This window comes from Homalodisca vitripennis, chromosome 2 (assembly GCF_021130785.1).
Source record: "Homalodisca vitripennis isolate AUS2020 chromosome 2, UT_GWSS_2.1, whole genome shotgun sequence".
Taxonomy (NCBI): domain Eukaryota; kingdom Metazoa; phylum Arthropoda; class Insecta; order Hemiptera; family Cicadellidae; genus Homalodisca; species Homalodisca vitripennis.
The window spans coordinates 205065508-205085103 of record NC_060208.1 but is presented as its reverse complement, the minus strand read 5'-3'; the positions used below and the strand labels follow the sequence as shown (position 1 = coordinate 205085103).

The 19596-nt window shown below is 35.4% G+C and overlaps 1 protein-coding gene across 5 annotated transcripts in view; it reads left to right on the top strand.

The window, feature by feature from the left end:
• Positions 1-19596, top strand: part of LOC124355306 (Down syndrome cell adhesion molecule-like protein Dscam2) — a 92694-nt gene that overhangs the window by 48251 nt on the left and 24847 nt on the right. For all 5 annotated transcript variants that reach the window (XM_046806398.1, XM_046806396.1, XM_046806395.1 and 2 more), the window contains exons 9-19: positions 435-613; positions 1730-2002; positions 4450-4594; positions 5670-5821; positions 8866-8976; positions 10130-10291; positions 10413-10700; positions 14050-14169; positions 15027-15209; positions 15472-15619; positions 16832-16980. In XM_046806398.1, coding sequence (XP_046662354.1) covers positions 435-613; positions 1730-2002; positions 4450-4594; positions 5670-5821; positions 8866-8976; positions 10130-10291; positions 10413-10700; positions 14050-14169; positions 15027-15209; positions 15472-15619; positions 16832-16980 — 1910 coding nt within the window. The remainder of the gene's footprint in view (positions 1-434; positions 614-1729; positions 2003-4449; positions 4595-5669; positions 5822-8865; positions 8977-10129; positions 10292-10412; positions 10701-14049; positions 14170-15026; positions 15210-15471; positions 15620-16831; positions 16981-19596) is intronic.

Sequence of the window (19596 nt, the reverse complement as noted above, 5' to 3'; positions counted from 1 at the left end):
AATTTTATTTTCTAAAAATATGCACATACTTTAAAAGAAGATATACCCAAACCCTCTACGACCAAATTTAAGAGCTTTTTGGTTTAATTTGGTTTTAAGGGGTTTAGAAATTGTAATACATATTTAAATTTTGTCTAGAATCACAGAAGACATAGATTATGTAAACAATTTGTGATTTTTTAATTTTATGTATGATAATGTTGAACTAAAGTATATACAAGTTGTAACATTAAAAAAATATTAATCCATAAAGTTTCTTAAGCTCGAAATGTCTCCAAAACGCTAGTACCAGTCCTCGTTGGCTTTTGAACTACATACATTCAGACTCAAACGAATTCTAGAAATTTTACATTTTACAATGTTTTGCTATGAGCGGTAATTTAACGACCTCCGTGGTAATATTTACGTTCTATTACTTATTTGCAATATCTCAGGTGGTTCCGGGAGGAGCGGGAACAGCTATCACCAGTTCCTCTGGGAGACCGCGTTTCGCTACTGTCTGCTGGCCTCCTCAGGATAGCCAAGGTTCGTCTGGATGACCGGGGCAAGTACCTCTGTTGGGTCAACAACTCGGCGGGGGAGGAGACTGTCCAACTTACGCTCACTGTCACAGGTACAAAACATACATTTGGTGTTTTGGGATTCTGCAGTATTTTCCAAATATTTCTCTCTTGAATTACAGCGTTCGTTTTAATAGTATTCCCAATTTCCGATTACTTTTTAGATTGCCTCATAGTTCAGATTCTGGAGAGGCAGTACTAAAACCTCAATGTCCTTTCCAGCACCCAGGATTTCTCTCTTAAATTACATTATCTCAAATATTTGTGTACAGTTTCTTAGTGTTTTATCAATAGTATTCCCCATTTTTCTTTCCAACTTTTTAGATTGCCTTATAGGTTATATTACGGAAATACAGTATAAAACCTCAATGTATTTTCAGCACCCAGGAGTTATCTCTTGAATTACATTATCTCAAATATGTCTTTAAAATTTCTAGTGTTTTATCAATAGTATTCCCCATTTTTCTTTCCAACTTTTTAGATTACCTTATAGTTCAGATTACGGAAGTACAGTATAAAACCTCAAAGTCTTTCCAGCACCCAGGAGTTATCTCTTGAATTACATTATCTCAAATATGTCTTTACAATTTCTTAGTGGTTTATCAATAGTATTCCCCATTTTCTTTCCAACTTTTTAGATTGCCTTATAGTTCAGATTACGGAAGTACAGTATAAAACCTCAAAGTCTTTCCAGCACCCAGGAGTTATCTCTTGAATTACATTATCTCAAATATGTCTTTACAATTTCTTAGTGGTTTATCAATAGTATTCCCCATTTTCTTTCCAACTTTTTAGATTGCCTTATAACTTAGATTCCGAAGAGACGGTAGTAAAACCTCAATGTCCTTTCCAGCACTCAGGAGTTATCTCTTGAATTACATTATCTCCAATATGCTTTACAATTTCTTAGTGTTTTATCAATAGTATTCCCCATTTTTCTTTCCAACTTTTTAGATTGCCTTATAGTTCAGATTACGGAAATACAGTATAAAACCTCAATTTCTTTCCAGCACCCAGGAGTCATCTCTTAAATTACATTATCTCAAATATGCCTGTACAGTTTCTTAGTGTTTTATCAATAGTATTCCCCATTTTCTTTCCAACTTTTTAGGTTGCCTTATAACTTAGATTCCGAAGAGACGGTAGTAAAACCTCAATGTCCTTTCCAGCACCCCTGACGGCACACATCCAGCCGCAGTCGCAGGTCGTGGACGTGGGCAAGCAGGCGATGTTTCAGTGCATACCCGGGGGTTCACCGGTCGCCAGGGTCTTCTGGTACCGCGACGGCCGCCCGCTGGTGTCCGATGGGAGGGTGCAGATACTGACGGGGCCAGAGAGGTTGGTGGTCTCCCCGCTCACCAAGGAGGATCACGGGATGTACCAGTGTTTCGTCAGCAACGACTGGGACATGGCCCAAGCTACCGCGGAACTCCATCTGGGCGGTCAGTACATGCTTGGATTTAAACTAGTTTAATTTTTTACAACGGTAAAAAACTATTTGGATTTATTCAAAGTGTATTACTGTCAATGTTTTCTTTGAAAAAATTATTTCTGACTTTTCCGTCGTTTCGTGTCACAAAACGATTGAATCTTCCCTTTTCTTCAAGTGTTAATAGAAACTTGAGGCATGAAATTAAACAAAAACAAAAAGTCCAAGTAGGAGCAGGACAATTGGTTACCAAGCATATACCTGTGCAGTAAGCAAGTTCTCAAACCATATAACTAAACGAACACCATGTATCTTCACACACCAGATAAGATGAGAGACTGTAGAAAAACACATGCATTTACCTGATATATTTTTTGATGAAACTTGATATTTCATTTTACCAATGAATTGACATTTTCAAAGAAGCATTTATTCGAATAGTGGGCATTCTTATCTTGTCTGATATATTTACTGGCTTTTATGAGTTATATTCCATAAACAGCATCACAGTATAGCCATAAACAGTAAAGCCTTATGCAGAAGCCAACAAAAAACATAATGCCCTATGTAACGAAGATCTGTCAAGTATTTCCTAGTATGATATTTTTAAATATCAATAAACTCCGAATGTCAGTTAAAAGTATAAAAATTGTATAAGTTCCTTATGTATAGTATAGTATAAGTGGTTTAATCCTAAACATGAAACTCTGAAGAAAGTAGGACGGAAAGAGGAATGGGAATGTAAATAGAATTGACATTTATTTAGTCGACTCGCGGCTTCAACCGATGCATTAATGATGAACGAAGCGTTGTCAGATGAAAGGGCGACACGATGCGGTGATGTACCCCAACACAAGCACCGAGCTCTCCACCGCTGCTGTTCTGGAACCTCTTCAATTTGCATTTCCACCGAGACCCAAAAAATAGTTACGATAACTAATTGGACATTTGCATTCTTCGTTTCAGTTGCTTCCAATAAATTTAAAGAATTTCCAAATCGTTAGGGACGGTTTTCATTGTTTTTTCAGCTGGTATAACACGACCTTTCGAATGACCCAATCTGATCTCTTCGTCAGTTGCATGATGGACTAAAATGTGATTTAGAGTCAATATGGGACGGAACTACGAATGACTTACGATGCAGAACTAAGTGTAGAACTGTAATGAATCAATCCCAACATGTCTTAAAATATTATTTTTTAACACTTTTGAAACTGTGTTAGCTTTTGAAAGAGTAATTACAGATCCCTCCAATAGTGTACTCTCTCTCTCTCTGCATAATAAAACTTTAACTATTCACTGAGAAACAGAAGATACTTCACGTTGTAATATCCTTACAGGAAGAATTATCGTTGGTGTCGTACATTTTTACTATCGTTTTAGTATCATCAATAACACTGCATTAATTTGAAGTAGGAGTTCTTCTTTTTGGAATACAAAATTATTGCTGGTTTTCATACCATGATTAACAGATTACTTACAGCACCTTTAAAGAACGACGAATACATGAAATAACTTTAAAATAAGTAGTATAGCAGTTTTCAATGGATAATCAACTAAGTTAATTGACAGTTTATTCAGAAAAAATACTAAAAAATACTTTTAAAAAAATCAATAACCCCTTTAAAAAGTAAGAAAAAATAAAAACGTATTTGGCAAACTATGAGGTATGGTCCATTTTATAAAGAAATAAAAAAAGTATTTAGAAAGAATTTTAACATTATCTTAACTTTTTATACACATCGAAAAGATAAATCGAATAATCTACTTTGTTAGAAAAATTTTAGATGCAAATAAAAGTGAAATTTACAAATGTAACTTTGAAAATTGTGGTAATTTTTACGTTGGCCAGAAAAAAGAATAAGTTAATAATTTACCACAATCGTATCAAACTATTATAAATTTACTGTATACAATATTATGAGGTTGAGTGGCAGAGATGGCTTGATAGGCCTCTTTAATACAGGCATTTTTCATTTCATTACAAAACTATTTATAAAACATGAAAGATATCATTAAAACAGACAAACTCAAAAATCAGCTATTGCAAAACATGCATTAGATTCCAATCAAATCTTGAATAATTTTTATTATTAAAATCAGCCTATAAGCAAGAACTCGACACTTATGAAATATTATTACAGTATAATAATCAAACATGAAGATAAAATATTAAACAATGATTTTGAGCCAATTAAAAATTCACCTTTCATTTAAAATATAAAAACCTTGGTACATTCCTTTTATCCAATTATAATATTCATTACACTTTTGATGATTCAAATCTTTTATTAGATGTTATTAAACCGATAATTGTTTTCTCTGATATACATTATATATATATAAAACTGAATTACTTACTCCTATTAATATCTGTTTTCAACATTACTTCTACAATCTTGTTTGACAAGTAAAATAACGTCAATGAAAACTTGAGTCTGTACCTTCCATTATTGACAGATGCGAGTCCAGAGCTGATCTACTGGTTCTCGGAACAGACCCTACAGCCTGGCCCTGCAGTCTCCCTCAAGTGTGTAGCGACAGGCAACCCCCCTCCACAGTTCATATGGACCCTGGACGGCTTCCCTGTTCCTGACAACAGCAGGTCCGTACAACTTACCAGATAACTTACCACTTAAACTTGATTTACTTTTTATATCCTGGAACAATTAAGATTTTTTATAAATACATAAACTATGTTATCTTTAATCTTGTAAGTAGTTTTTACTATCATGTGTTTATAAAGGACGTAAACAGATCTACAGACTATATGTAATTCATTAAGCAAACGTCAGTTCGAAAGTCTTTTTACATGTAAAATTCTAACCAAGCTCTTATGCATAGATTATAATGGATGACTGTGGATGAACTTAAGTTCGAAACTCTTTACAATTAATTATTTAGTAGTTATTTAAATAACAATTATATATAGTGTACCATATTAATCTTATACTCGTCTAAGAAATGATCGGTGAGACGGTGTTTTTCCTTATGATTATTTTCTACAAAAATTACATTAGACAATCGTTTAACATGTACATGTTATGAAGTAATTTGTAGGTACAACTTTTAAGAAACCACGAATGCTATATTGTTTTTTTTTTTTTTCAGAATGTTAACGTATTTTATTTTAAAGTTTACCGTTACGTAAAATATTGGTAAATTCCTAAAATACATATCACGCTTTTAAAGGGATTTATTGCGTTGTCTAAAGCATAACCATAATTAGACCTGAAACCTCTGCCTTGGAGCAAGTATTAGATCAAGTACGGTACATTAACAAGTACAACAATAACGCCCCAGTAACTCAGTAAATCTAAAAATGATATGTTGGACTCATGTAGATCGAAAGAGAGCAAGATAGATAACGTCTCACGACACTGGCGGTACCTGGCGTGACATTCAGGAACTAACAGTGGCTCAGCCTCACTGTATGTATGAGTTGTCTACTCTCTGTACATAATCAATGGAACGGATGGTTCCAGTGAACCTAGAATTCCCCTCTCATGAACTGTGAATTCTAGTTTTAAATATACTTAAACAGTAGCGTAATTTTATTAGTTTCAGTTACAATGAAGTGAAATGTACGAATTTCCTCTGAAGTTTAATATAACGTGACTAATAAAAGTGGTTCAGCTTTTTTATCACGTGACCTCAGTCAAGTTGAATGATGATGGCAGGTTTCTGGTGGGGCAGTACGTGACTATCCACGATGACGTCATTAGTCACGTGAACATCTCCCACCTGAAGGAGGAGGACGGAGGCGAGTACACGTGCACTGCCAAGAACTCAGTGGCTCATGTGTCTCATAGCGCCAAAATCAATGTTTATGGTCAGTTTCTCTACTTTAACATTTATTTTAAAATATATGTGCACCTTTGTAGCGTGTATACTTTTAGAATTAGTGAGTGAAAAATATAGGAGAATTGCATTAAAAAATTTGTTGTCTGCAAGAGTGACATTTAAACTGAATTGGTGCTGCACTTAAATAAGTAATTTAATTCAGAAACTATATGACTTTATGGAAATCCCGCAGTTGGATATTTTGTGTTACGTACTATAAATAAATTCACGCTACTCTCTTATTCTTAAAGATTCCATTGTTTCTTATTGAGTGCTCTTTAAGCATATTTAGGAACTAGATCGAGTGGTAAAACAATATTTCTATACATGTAAACATTTTTTTCAAAATTTTTTAATACGATAATTAACGTCTACCAGCTTTTTGTTACTTCTTTAATATATAAAATAAACTAAGTACTGTATGTTTTTGAGTGAAATATTTAATAACATTATCCGTTATAATAAACGATATTATACGTATTATATTATTTAATGTTTAATGTTTCCTGCAGCTTATGTTTTTAAACAAAATTAAATACAAACTTCAATGCTATCTGTGAATGTGATGTTTTTAGAGTATGATTAAGTACAGAAAATAGAAATATGTTGTAATTATTTATTTATTAAATTCAGTATAAAACTTTAAAAATTGCATATGTGAATCAAGTCTATCTTAGAGCTATTTTCAGATCCTTAGATATTATGGATCAGCATTTTATTTTCTACGTTTTTTATTAATAACGTTATTACTCCACTGAAAACTGTTCCCGTATTATTAAATAAGAGAATATATTACTACTGAACATTATAAAAGGGTATGTAATGTCATTTTGTAAACATTAATTATAATAACCACAGATCAGTAGTAAACCTAATATATTTTTAAAACTGCAATTTCGTTTAATGAACTACACTATCATCTACAATGTACGCCACTGAGTGAAAAAAGTAATCATCATTTGCAACGTAACAGGTCAAAAGCTAAACAGACTGCTAAAGGTAGTAAAAAGTTTACGATGAAAGATGCCATAAGTTCTCTGGGGGCGGTCATAAACTCTGCCCCTCGGCTGCTCTAAGTATGATTATTGTAATGCCCTCATTACTCTTTAAAGTAATACATAGTTGCTTACTGTATTACATAAGCACTTTGTACCATTAACCACTTGTAGTAGAGTCAGTATGTCAAGGGTTTACTTTGTAACATTATTAAGGGTAAATCATTCTTCCATAAAAAGGCTGAGCGTTAAGTGTAGTTATTTTTTGATTGGCCGGAGCTCTGAGAAAAAGTCATTAAAGAATTATTTGCTAACAATATAGGTTGTCCTATACACTATAAAAAACGCAATTATTATAAAATATATTATTTTGAAAAATTTCATTCATCCAGCATTACGAAACTAGAAGGCCGAAACTTCATAGTGTGGACGAGTGGTCTGGTTTAAGTCAACAATTGATCTTAATTTAATGAATGGAAAACCGTTCATTATGGGTATTTTAAGATCAAGACCCTTAATTGACCCTTTGGGAGTGCCGATGGCCGAGCGGTCTCAGGCGTTGGACTTTGGGTCTGAGTTACTGTAGAGATAGCGCAGGTTCAAATCCTGTCTGTGACCGTTGCATTTTTATCAGTACCATCAACCTCGTACTGTATCGACTCTCCCCCTTATTCTGTTTGATAAGATCCTCGCACAGGCCAGTGGCCCATGAGGACGGACAGAATAAGGCTAAAAAAAAAAAAATATACAATCTTAGATTATGTCGATCTCTAAACGTATCCACTAATAGAATCATTTACTACATAAAAATTATAAGCATCCTATTTTCTTATTAAATTTTCGATTCCCTAAGCATTTAAAACATCCATAGCTGTTATTTGTGTAAGCGTCTTCCGTAAAACTGATTTGGAGGGAAAATCTTAAGATTTATTTTGGTAACGCTGTGTGCAACAAAGTAGTCCGATGTACTTTGAGGCGGTGTTGCCAAATTACTGCCGCCTACCGGCCGTTTCCACTGTGACGTGGCTATGGTCGTAATATATTGTCTGCAACCGGGTTCGAACCCGGGTCACTGGGATATGAAGCCAAGAGTCTATCCACTCAGCCACCAAGAACAGTCTGTCGTGGTGTGATTTATTGGTGCTAAGCCTTGTGATGAAAGTCAACTGATATTCTCGTCAGCTGATAATTTAACTCAGATAGATTTAGTATATTTAATATGAAATTAAAATATTATAGTCATGTAAAATTTTTAAGTGTAAACTAAAATGATAAACTTCAAATAGCTGTAATTTTGTCCTGGCTAGTCCAAACTTAACTTATTTGCATACATTTTTTTCCTAATCAAGATAACCAATTAGCATCGATTTATAACGTGACAATATACTCGATTTAGTGCAAACAGGCTGTCATACGTAATCTTAAAAGTACCAATCAAAAGCTCTATTGGCATAAAATTTTAAATGATGCGATGGCCACATTTGCTCCTAGCATTAAATAAAGAACTTTACTCTCTTGCACTACTCTTGTATATCTAGTTGGCTGAGCTTTAGCGAAGCCTATCAGTAATGGAACTAAAAATTCATTTCTGTTGTCTATCTGTCTGTATCTTTACTCACGATACCTCGAAAAAGAAATTACCTATGCATTCCAAATTTTTTATAAAGGTTCGTGTATATTTGAAGAACACGGAGATCGATCATGGTGAATGCCACTCGATAGGATTTACCTGAGCGTCGATGCATCGTAACACTCTGAAATGAGCTATAGACTTTTGAACCTCAGTGAAGCCTGTTACACCACAAATCGTGTTGCATACTCCTATCTGGTTATTGTTATCAGTATTATTTGATAATGAATAGCTCTTTCTCATATGTGAATATGAAATAATAATTACCGTACTGTAGTTTTCGAAGAATATGGTAAATTTTTAAATATTGCTGTGTAGCTGTGAAGCAACACCTCTGTCAACGTGTTATAAACTTCAAATACATTTCGCTATATAATATGTGTTGCTATAATTAACATTCTTCCACAGGTCTTCCATATATCCGGGAAATGCCAAAGATCACGGCCGTGGCAGGAAGCGACCTCGTCATCAAGTGCCCAGTGGCAGGATACCCCATCGAGTCCATAGTGTGGGAGCAAGGTAAACCACATATATACCATATACCACAACACACATCAGATTCGAATGCATTTGCATCTGATCTGATTATACACGTGTGGTTTATGAATGAAGTTCATAAATTAATCATTGAACTAAACAGTTCGATTTTAAAAGCATGAAATATCTAATTAGCAATTCATCTAATTACAGTCTGCCTTCAGTAATCACTAGTTGTGCGCTTATTACTAGCATTTAATCTCGGCAACTTCCCTTTAATTAGTTAATTTAATGATACATTTCATAGAAGAAAAATAAATTTGTAAAGAAGTGCAGTATTTGCTCCATAGTTCAGTTCGTCAATAATGTATTTGTGATACAATATGGGAATATTTGTACTTACTGCGCTAAGAGTGCATTCAATTTGTTTGATCTCTTTTATTTTGTAATCATAGTTCTTTAAACAACATTCCTGAAGAAAGAAAACATTCTTTTTAGTCTCTCCATAAATAATTATATGTATTTAAAGTAGGACTTTTTGGCAATTGTGTAACCATATCTAGAAAAGGACAACTGTTGATAAAAATAATAATTTTACATAATGCACAACGTATATGAGATTAGGATGTTATATGTTTTGAATAGTTTACAGCTTGATTAAACTACGTTTTTTATGAAATGTAATTTTATAAATTAACATGTTTTTAATAAAATATTAGAAAAATTGCATCATTTATGAATTAAAAATAGATATTCCCTCCAGTGATTTTTCTTATACATACTGTAGGTAGTAACAGTTTCATTTAGTCTTTAGCCTTCATTATAAAATTGTAGTAAATAATGCTTTAGAAAGCTTACACATCTTCGTTAAGAGTGTAAAAATGGATTTTGACTAAAAATTTGTTTTTGAAATTAAGAAGCTTTTCTTAGCCAAATGACGATCTTACCACCTTCAACTAGTCTCGTATTCCTGTTACGTTCAGAGTAAAGCCTCGCTTTTATAGTACATGGAATGATTTCACGAAAGAAAAACAAAGAAAGTTATGTAATATTTGTGTTTTCTATAATGGAGCTAATTAGAAGTTTTGAATTTAATTCTGAAAATGGCTGTGATTGCTGTTAACGTTGGGAAAACAGGTATTACGAGAACATCACTGTCTGTCTATTAAGTAAGCATAAATGTTGCCTGTTGCAGACGGAAATGTTCTGCCAGTAAACAGGCGGCAGCGGGTGTACGCTAACGGCACGCTGGTGGTGGAGCAGGCTCAGAGGCACGCTGACGCTGGAACGTACACGTGCCAGGCTCAGAACAGGCAGAGGAACTCTGCCAGGAGGGATGTTGAGGTTCAGGTTATAGGTGAGTACGGTGGAAGTAACCATTACAGTCTTATTGTCCTCAGGGTTTCTGAACAAAATGGCAAAAGGATCTCTATGAAGATCATAAAATTCCTCTTCATGATGAAAGTCCTTAATTGCAGTTCCACCGAAGATCATGCCGATCCAGTCAATGACGAATCTGCTGCGTGAAGGCATGAGGGCTGCGATCTCCTGCCAGATCTTGGAGGGCGATCTTCCCATCAACTTCCGGTGGGAGAGGGACGGCGGCATGAGGGAGCTTGGATTGGGAGCCTCGACTAGGAGAGTGGACGAGTATTCTTCTTCCTTGGTGATCGAAAGGGTCACCGCAGCTCATACAGGGAACTATACTTGTATCGCTTCCAACGTCGCTGGCACGGAGAAATTCACCGTACCTGTTACCGTTAACGGTGAGTATTAAAAGTAATAGGTATAATTAATAATACTTGCTAGTCACGACTAATTTCTCATGGCTGCTCAGAGAGAATCTCTGTCATTTTCAGTTATGAACGTTAGACACCAACATATTATAGTAAACAACTGTCGTTAGCGAATAGAAATTAATTATTTGCGTAATGAGTGCGAGGTGCTAGGCTTTGTTAATGGCTATGATTGATTGCACCTTAACAAGTATCATTAATTAAGTCAATAATCAATGGCAATCATTAGAGGTAATCAATTTTATTTAAAGATTCCTGTCATAGACTAAGTTTATAATACCAAAAACTTAAGTGAAATTACAGCTAAAGGAAAACCAAGGCGTGTTTAGAAGTGTATATTTCTTTCCAGTAGTATTTATTTCCACAGTAACAGTAAGTACCAAAATGCTGTACAATACCGTATTGTTGTACATTTTAAAATTATTTACTTATATCTTGACTAAAGCCATTGTGTTTTCATTCGCTTCAGAACGAAAATATTTTCTTTCGCCCATGCTTATCAAGGGTGAAGTTTATCCTGTATTGCAAGAAAACACTGTATTGGAAGCCGGTTTGGTAGCACAAAACTTTATTTAGTTACTTGACTAGCTCAGTTGGATTACCATATTATTTATTTTCAAAATTCAATAAATATTAAAAAGAAGATAAATATTGCTTGAACTTATTATACGACATTCTTCCAGAAAATAAGAACAATGCGATAGATTAAAAATACGAAATGTATCAAATCTACATTTCATTTCCAAAGAGACTAAATCTATTCCTGTAAAATGATCATACTGCTATCACTTCCAAGTATTTATATTTATAACAGTTCTATTTTGTTCAAGGTAATCTAATTCAAGGATGAAATATCATAACATTACATTTAAATGTGCTTATCGATCGTTCTAATATAAAATAAGCACGTTCAAAACCTATACGTACTGAATTTTCTGAATAATAATTCTCTACTAATTTTTAATTAGAACGCATTTTACCTGTGGATGGATTTAAGGATCAGTAACAACCATGGATCAATGTATTTATAAGATATTAAAAATAGATTTAAAATTTTTAATTTAGACTTATTTTACTTGTTATAATTTGATTTTGTATTATATTTAAATCTTGAACTAACTAGAACTGACTAGTTGAACTTTAATTTATTATCAACACTTTATTGTTATACAATGTTTGTATAAAATAAAAAAGTAATTATTGTTACGTAAATTATTTCAGAATAAACTATGTGTGGGAATAAATTAGCGTTCTTTAAAGACACGTCTGAAGCATCTTACACATTATAGTAATAAACATGTTTTAATTTAACACCGTAAAATATTACACTTCCATTAAAAATGCTTCTTTTCAGAGTATTCACTTTGTCCCTTTTCACCAGAACACGTAACATTGAACTGAAACCTCCAAGTATATGGAAAAGTGTAAACACAAAACCTTTTAAAAAGTGTAATTTTAATTACAGTTCTTTCGGATAGTGAATTTTCCAAATAAACCGCGTGTCGCTTTTGAGTTAAATTGAATGTTTAGCGGACAAATACAGCTTCCTGTGAGGCTTGTGTAACAAACTGTCGTGTTTGAGGGCGAGTTTCAAAGGGCGGACAAGAGTTCTGGAGTGGGTACGGAGGGACAGTAACGACCGACAGTGAATAGCCGCAGGTTCTCTCCCTTTCCCTACGGTTTTATGTTTATAGTACTCGCTACTCGCACAGAGAGGGAAATGTAAAACATGTTTTCCCTCCAATTACTCGCGCAGGAATACTTTACCCCGTTGACCAGTTTATTGGGAAGACAAGAACATTACTATCGGGCTTTGAAACTCGGGACATTTCATTTTCTCCTCGTTACGACCACGATTCGAACATGTTCATGTTCATAGTACTCGCTACTAGCATAAAGAGGGAAATGTAAAACATGTTTTACCTCCAATTACTCGCACAGGGACACTTTACTCTGTTGGCCAGTTTATTGGGAAGACAAGAACATTACTATTGGGCTTTGAAACTCGGGACATTTCATTTTCTTCGCGTTACGACCCCGGTTCGAACATATGTACGTTCATAATACTCGCTACTCGCACAGAGAGGGAAATGTAAAACATGTTTTCCCTCCAATTACTCGCACAGGGACACTTGACTCTGTTGGCCAGTTTATTGGGAAGACAAGAACATTACTATTGGGCTTTGAAACTCGGGACATTTCATTTTCTCCGCGTTACAATCCCGAGTCGAACATATGTACGTTCATAATACTCGCTACTCGCACAGAGAGGGAAATGTAAAACATGTTTTCCCTCCAATTACTCGCACAGGGACACTTTACTCTGTTGGCCAGTTTATTGGGAAGACAAGAACATTACTATTGGGCTTTGAAACTCGGGACATTTCATTTTCTCCGCGTTACGATCCCGAGTCGAACATTTGTATGTTTATAGTACTCGCTACTCGCACAGAGAGGGAAATGTAAAACATGTTTTCCCTCCAATTACTCGCACAGGGACACTTTACTCTGTTGGCCAGTTTATTGGGAAGACAAGAACGTTTACTATCGGGCTGTGAAACTCGGGACATTTCATTTTCTCCGCGTTACGACCCCGATTCGAACAACTGTTGATATTGAGTCTGTTATTTGCCGACGTGATTACTTTCCGTATAAACCCCGTGACTCGATAAAAGTCGATAACTGGAATTCCATCACAGCATTCGTGTTTCTGTGCGTTATTGTCGTGTTCTGATAGGGTCGGCAATAAAGTGGAATCGTTCCCCTCTATACCAATCGTATGCATACATACCAAGTGTTACAACATACCAATATTTAATATATTGAGCTCAAATTATGAACGTTCTATGTACAAATAAATCTGACTTCCGTTTTTTATCCTTTTTTATGGTTTTCTTCAAAACCCCTCCAACTTATGGAAATAAAACGCCTTACCACATTTCAAAATGGCAGACAAGTCTTATTCTTGCACCTTTTTAGAAAAATTTGCTAGTTTATAAGATATTCAAAGTTTAAAAGTTCTAATGATAATTTCATTGTATTTTTTTCAGTAACTGCCCTTGTAATCAAAAACATTTGAGTCGAATTCGGTGTAATTTAATTTATTACTCTTTAAGATATTAATTATTTATAAACAAACACATACAGACAGCAGATGGGAAACTAAGCATCGGGGACACATGTTCATAAGATGAAATGTGTTTGTCTTGACCTGAGCAATAACGTGGTATACCTTTGTCCAGAGTGTTACAGGACACCGTGTATAAGAGTCTATCACTGCTCTCTAAAAAATCAAATTAAGTATATATTTTTATTACAGTGCCCCCTCACTGGACCGTGGAACCAACGGATGCCAACGTGGCCTCTGGGCAGGACGTGATGCTGCACTGCCAGGCGGACGGATATCCTCTTCCGACCATCCACTGGAAGAAAGCTGTCGGTGAGTTTTCTCTTGTTGCCTGCCTCTGAATAATGAATAAGTAGTTAGTGAACTTCTAGCTCGAGAGCAACTCAAGTAATATTGCTTTAGTTCCACTTTACTACACAAGAAAACTGAACCATTTAGTCAAACTACACTCCGTGTGTCGTAACTTTTCATGTGAGGTTTGTACAAGTTGGCAACACTGCTGGCTAGCGTTATCGCCCCGCCTGCCACATGTATCCGGTCTGATCATTACTCAAAGATATACTTTTTCTGAAAACTACACTTTTTCTTCAAAATTTAATCAACGCTATATAAAAAATCATGATATTAAATAGGATTTTCTCATAATCATGAATATTTTAAAATTTTGTTTTTTGAAATGTATAAAATACTAGTATATAACCAAATTCTAAAAATAGCGGCAATTGTAAGGAATAATTTTTATGTTAGCAAATACAATACTAAAACTGTCTGATCTGAGTTAGTTTTAATACATATTATAAAGGTTAATAAATATTTTAGTATTAAAAAAAGTAAATATGTCCTGGAGCCCAACGGCTTAAAGGTGACTTCCGAACCACATCCAATACCCGGGTAGGCGGGCTGCTTGCAAGGACAGGATCGCTCAGCGGTCACTCATCCAAGCGGCAGCCACGCTCGACGTTGCTTGATCTGGTTATCTTGCGATAACCGGAGTACCCACTACACTGCGCCATTGGTTATTGTTGTAAGAGAAAAATTAAAGATTGTGACGTTAAAAGAACTTCCTTAGGACGTACACGTGCAGACAGACAGACGGACTCTCGTCATTGCTTTCCAGTGTTGCCATATCTACCTCACACTAAACAACACTAAACAGGATAATCTTGCAGGAGAGCACCCAGGAGAGTACAAGGACATCCACTACGACTACGGCAGCGTCAATGTCAACTACTATAGCAACGGTTCTCTGGAGTTCCAGCACATCAATAAGGACAGCGAGGGCCACTACTTGTGTGAGGCTAAGAACGAAATCGGCACCGGTGTTAGCAAGGTCATCTTCCTCAAGGTCAACGGTACGTAATTTCCAGTTGTTCACCATTATTGAGCTGTCATATTGAACTCTATAGTATACGTTCTTAAAAACATAACTTCCATCTTGAGTAGCTGTCGTAAGAGTTCAACATCACAAAACTTAAAATGGAGCTATCTTTTCTAGATTTTAAGAATCAGCCATCTTCAAAATCTCTAGTCTTAGTCCGATAACTGTTTTAATATTATAATCTTTCCAATATTTTTAAATAATCCTGCATTTACAATTACTTATTCTCTTTCCAGCTCCGGCCCACTTCATTCAGAAATCAAAACAAGTTCAGGTAGAAAAGGGAGATCAAGCACACCTGCAGTGTACCGCCCAAGGAGACAACCCGCTGGAAATCATTTGGAAGTCAGGTGGCCAGAGATTATCTGAAGACTTGGATGCAAGGTCAGTAAAACTTTGTCTCGCTACAATTTTAATATTTTCATATAACGCAACATATTAATAACTGTTGTATTAAGGGGAGAAAGGAAAATAATGTGAACAATTGTTCCTATTCTCGACGATTTTGGTATTTTGAAAAATGTCTGGGGTTCAGCCTATAAACCTATTTTCTACATATTGTCCAAAAATAGATTTTTAATTCCAGTTTAAACAACAAGACATATCCCATTTATTTTTTATATTAAGAAACTCTTAAATTCTTTATAGAAATCTTCTTATTAAAAAGCATGTTTTTATCCAGTTCCTGTGACTTCACATCCTCTCAACACTCGATATTCTAGAAATATTGAATAATTATTAATCCAAGCTAATAAAACATTCTCACCATACTAACGTCCACGAATGATACCCACTGTACGTAAATATTTGTTGAAGTTTTCTTAATACCATAGTAAATTCACTTTCTTGATCCATATATATATAAGAAATGCTTAGCCTAAGTGAATCGTTGTCTCTTATCAGCAACAAAGAGTCTCATTGTTATATCCTGAACCTAACTTGGGAACTTGTCACTCCCTTCTCAATATCACCCTTTTTTTATTAACGTTACTTCTATTTTCCTCTTTCGTGTGGAATTTTTTGTTATACATCACCAGCTGTAAGCTTTGGTTGTTGCTGTTTTTCAACTAAAAGTACTTTATTTAAGGATATTGTTTAAACTATTATCAAAATATTCGTTTTATATTGAAGCCAGTGTCGTATTTACGTACTTTATGTATGGCGAACATTTGAGGTTTCAAAGCTGACTTTATCAAAAATCGTGTCCAGTTTAAAGTAGAAGTTTACCTCTATTCAAATCCCCTTGCAGACTAACTACTTTGGACAAAGTAGACAGACATTGGTTTATTTAGGGTCGTCACTGGTTGAGTTTCATCAAGACCATAAATTAACCCATTAAACGATTTTAAGGAACCCACCTCTCCCATCCTTCATCCTTCAAATTTTAAATCCATCAAAAATCCTTAATAGAATTCATAAATATAAAGGAGATTTATAAAATTTCCATAAAGTTCAAAAGTAAAGCTTTTGGAACATCCTATAAAGCCTAAAATGGAAATAAAGTATGATTTAACCCAATTTACTAATTTCCGATGTTTTACTATTTTATCACGGTATTACTTAAAGATGTTTCTATGGAGGGATCAAATTTTTCAGGTATTCAATACGAGAGCAGGTGCTAGACGATGGGTTCATGTCGGAGCTAGGGATCGCCCAGGCTTACCGTCACGACACCGGACTTCTCACGTGCATAGCTAGCAACGCTTACGGGCAAGACGAGATGACCATCCAACTCATCGTGCAAGGTAACATCACATGTTACCTCACATCTTACATGTATACTGTAGCATTACCAAAACACCTGCTCATTTTGTAATAGTCATGAAGGGTGTTTGAAAAATAATGGCCCGCTTTTAAGTTTAAACAGCGCTAGTTGTAGTATTTGTTGTCTAGAGTCTCAGAAAATATACATTAGATATCTTTATTACCACTGTCCTCAAGTGTACGGCAGTCTGTAGCAGTATGACGCCTACGCCTGACAGTTGGATAGGGTTCACAGGATCGCCTCAAGATGAGGTTCTACGCTCTTTCACTGGACTTTGATCCGTGTAAATGTTTCCTGTGGGGATACGTCAAGAACATCTTCATGCTCACCCCTTAGCCCCTGATACTGATGGACAAAATATCAGCTGCAATAGCTTCCTTGGGAGAAGACACCTCGTGCACAGTTTGGGATGAATTGCATGCGGGCAGTTGATTAGTGTAATTTATGGTACACTTTCGTAAAGTAGATTCTTTGTTACTATTTCAAATTTTGGTCAGTGTGTGAGGTATAATTCATAAAATAGTTACTTTTGTCTAAATGTAATTACCACAAAACCTTTAAAGCCTCCATGGGATTGAATCTAGGTCTTTTAATACCGAATATTTGGAGTCCACACCTCTTATGAACCCATTTTTGAACTTTTTGAAACCGTTCTGATGTTCAAAGTGATCTTAGGAACCTGCTGATATCTGCATTGCCCGATTGCTAAGCTGAAGGTAGTGAGCAATAATCAATGAGAAACAGAATAACAAATACACGTAGTATATCAAAATATTCTTCAGCTGAGAGAATACAAATTTAGTCAGGTTTGAAATAATTGTGTGAGCGAAAAAGAACAATATTTGTGAAGAAGCTACTAGCTAAGGACTTGCTAAATTTCATATAAGATTTTGTTATTTGTAAATTTTCATCTGGAAATTTAAATCGGCTATCAACTTTGTGGCTAGCATTTTATGTATATATTTTTCGACCTATTTCCTTCAAATTCCACCAACTTGTTCTGTAACTTTTTAGAAAAAAATATAGTAATGGTTTTCTTTTAGGATATAAATGCAAGCGGGGGTGTTTTAAATTTGTTGTACCAAACATTTTGAGGAAAACTGATTTAAATCCATTTGTATATTTGTATTATCCTCTTTGGGAATTAAATAAGTGACCTCTCGATTATATAGATCAGTACACGTTCTTTAGTTCAGATAGTTGTGAAGGCTGACGCTAGGGTGCTCCACAATACCGCGTCACGTGTTCGGCTTCCTTCCATCATATTTCGCCAGCTTTCAAGAAAAACAACCGCTCTCTCCATTAGTAGTTAAAGAAGTGTCATGCCAAACGATGGTGTTTCATTCCTCATTCTTCCATTTCCTTCATTCCACTTCAACCGTCAGCAACGCTAAACTTAGCAAGCGGACAATAGTTACGATTCTAGGAATTAACCCGAACGGAAGAGGTCTGCTTAACATCGCTCTCTACCCAACCAATGGAGCAATGAAAGTAAGTTGTTTTCACGGCAGCCAGGGTATACCACAGTATCGCCTGTCACAATACAGAGAGTGTACGAGGGCTCACTTTTGATGTGCAATTATTAATAACATTGTACAGGTTATCTATGAGTACAATACAACATCGGGCTGAATTGCTGTTGTATTTACTGGGTTCTACCTTTAACAAACCGCTGGTGGAGTGTTAAATAATTCATTTAATTATTTCGAACAACTGATTTTGTTCAACCACCCAACAAAGGGTCCAACTTGGTAGTATCAATATAAATATACAATAATAAACCTTTTAACACTTTTTATAGAATTTATTTGTGCAATGCATATTTCAAACTCGACGGATTCATCAACTTGTACGTTAATGTAAATTAACCTATTACCTTATTTTACCCTATAACCATTTTACCTTAAGCTACAAGTACCTGATAATGAATTTGTTGAGTTCGAAATGTACATTGTACAAACAAATTCTAAGAAAAGTGTTAAAAGGTTTATTATTGTATATTTTATATCAAACACTTTTCGAGGCTACATTTCAAACATTGGTATTATAGTTTGGAATAATGCACTCTTCCATCAGCACTCTGTCTGCGAACCATATTAATTTTCGAAAAAAATGTATAAACTTTGATTGCAGCTGTTACATAATTTTTTACGATCCTGTGACACAACCAATGCCCGTATAAACCGCGCCATTTGACGCAATCAAGGTGGATGACACGCGAGTTGGTGCGGTTCCCACCCCCACCCACTTGTTACACAAAAGTCTCCTAATAAGCGGTGAAACCTGACCGAATTAATCAAGCGCGCCTGGAAATGTCAACAGTTTCGGCGCTCATAACCGACTAATTTTATCACCGCGACTCAGCTCGTGAACGTTGCTAGGTTCACACAAATCAGCTGATTACAATCAACAAAGCGTCTCTTCACGACGCTGAAGAGCTCCTCATAAACACGTCGCGCTAATTGGTTCCGCTCGTCGTTATTGAGTCTGCCGCTAACCTCAGCCCATGAACGTTGCTATGTTCACACAAATCAGCTGATTACATCAACAAAGCGTCTCTTCACGACGCTGAAGAGCTCCTCATAAACACGTCGCG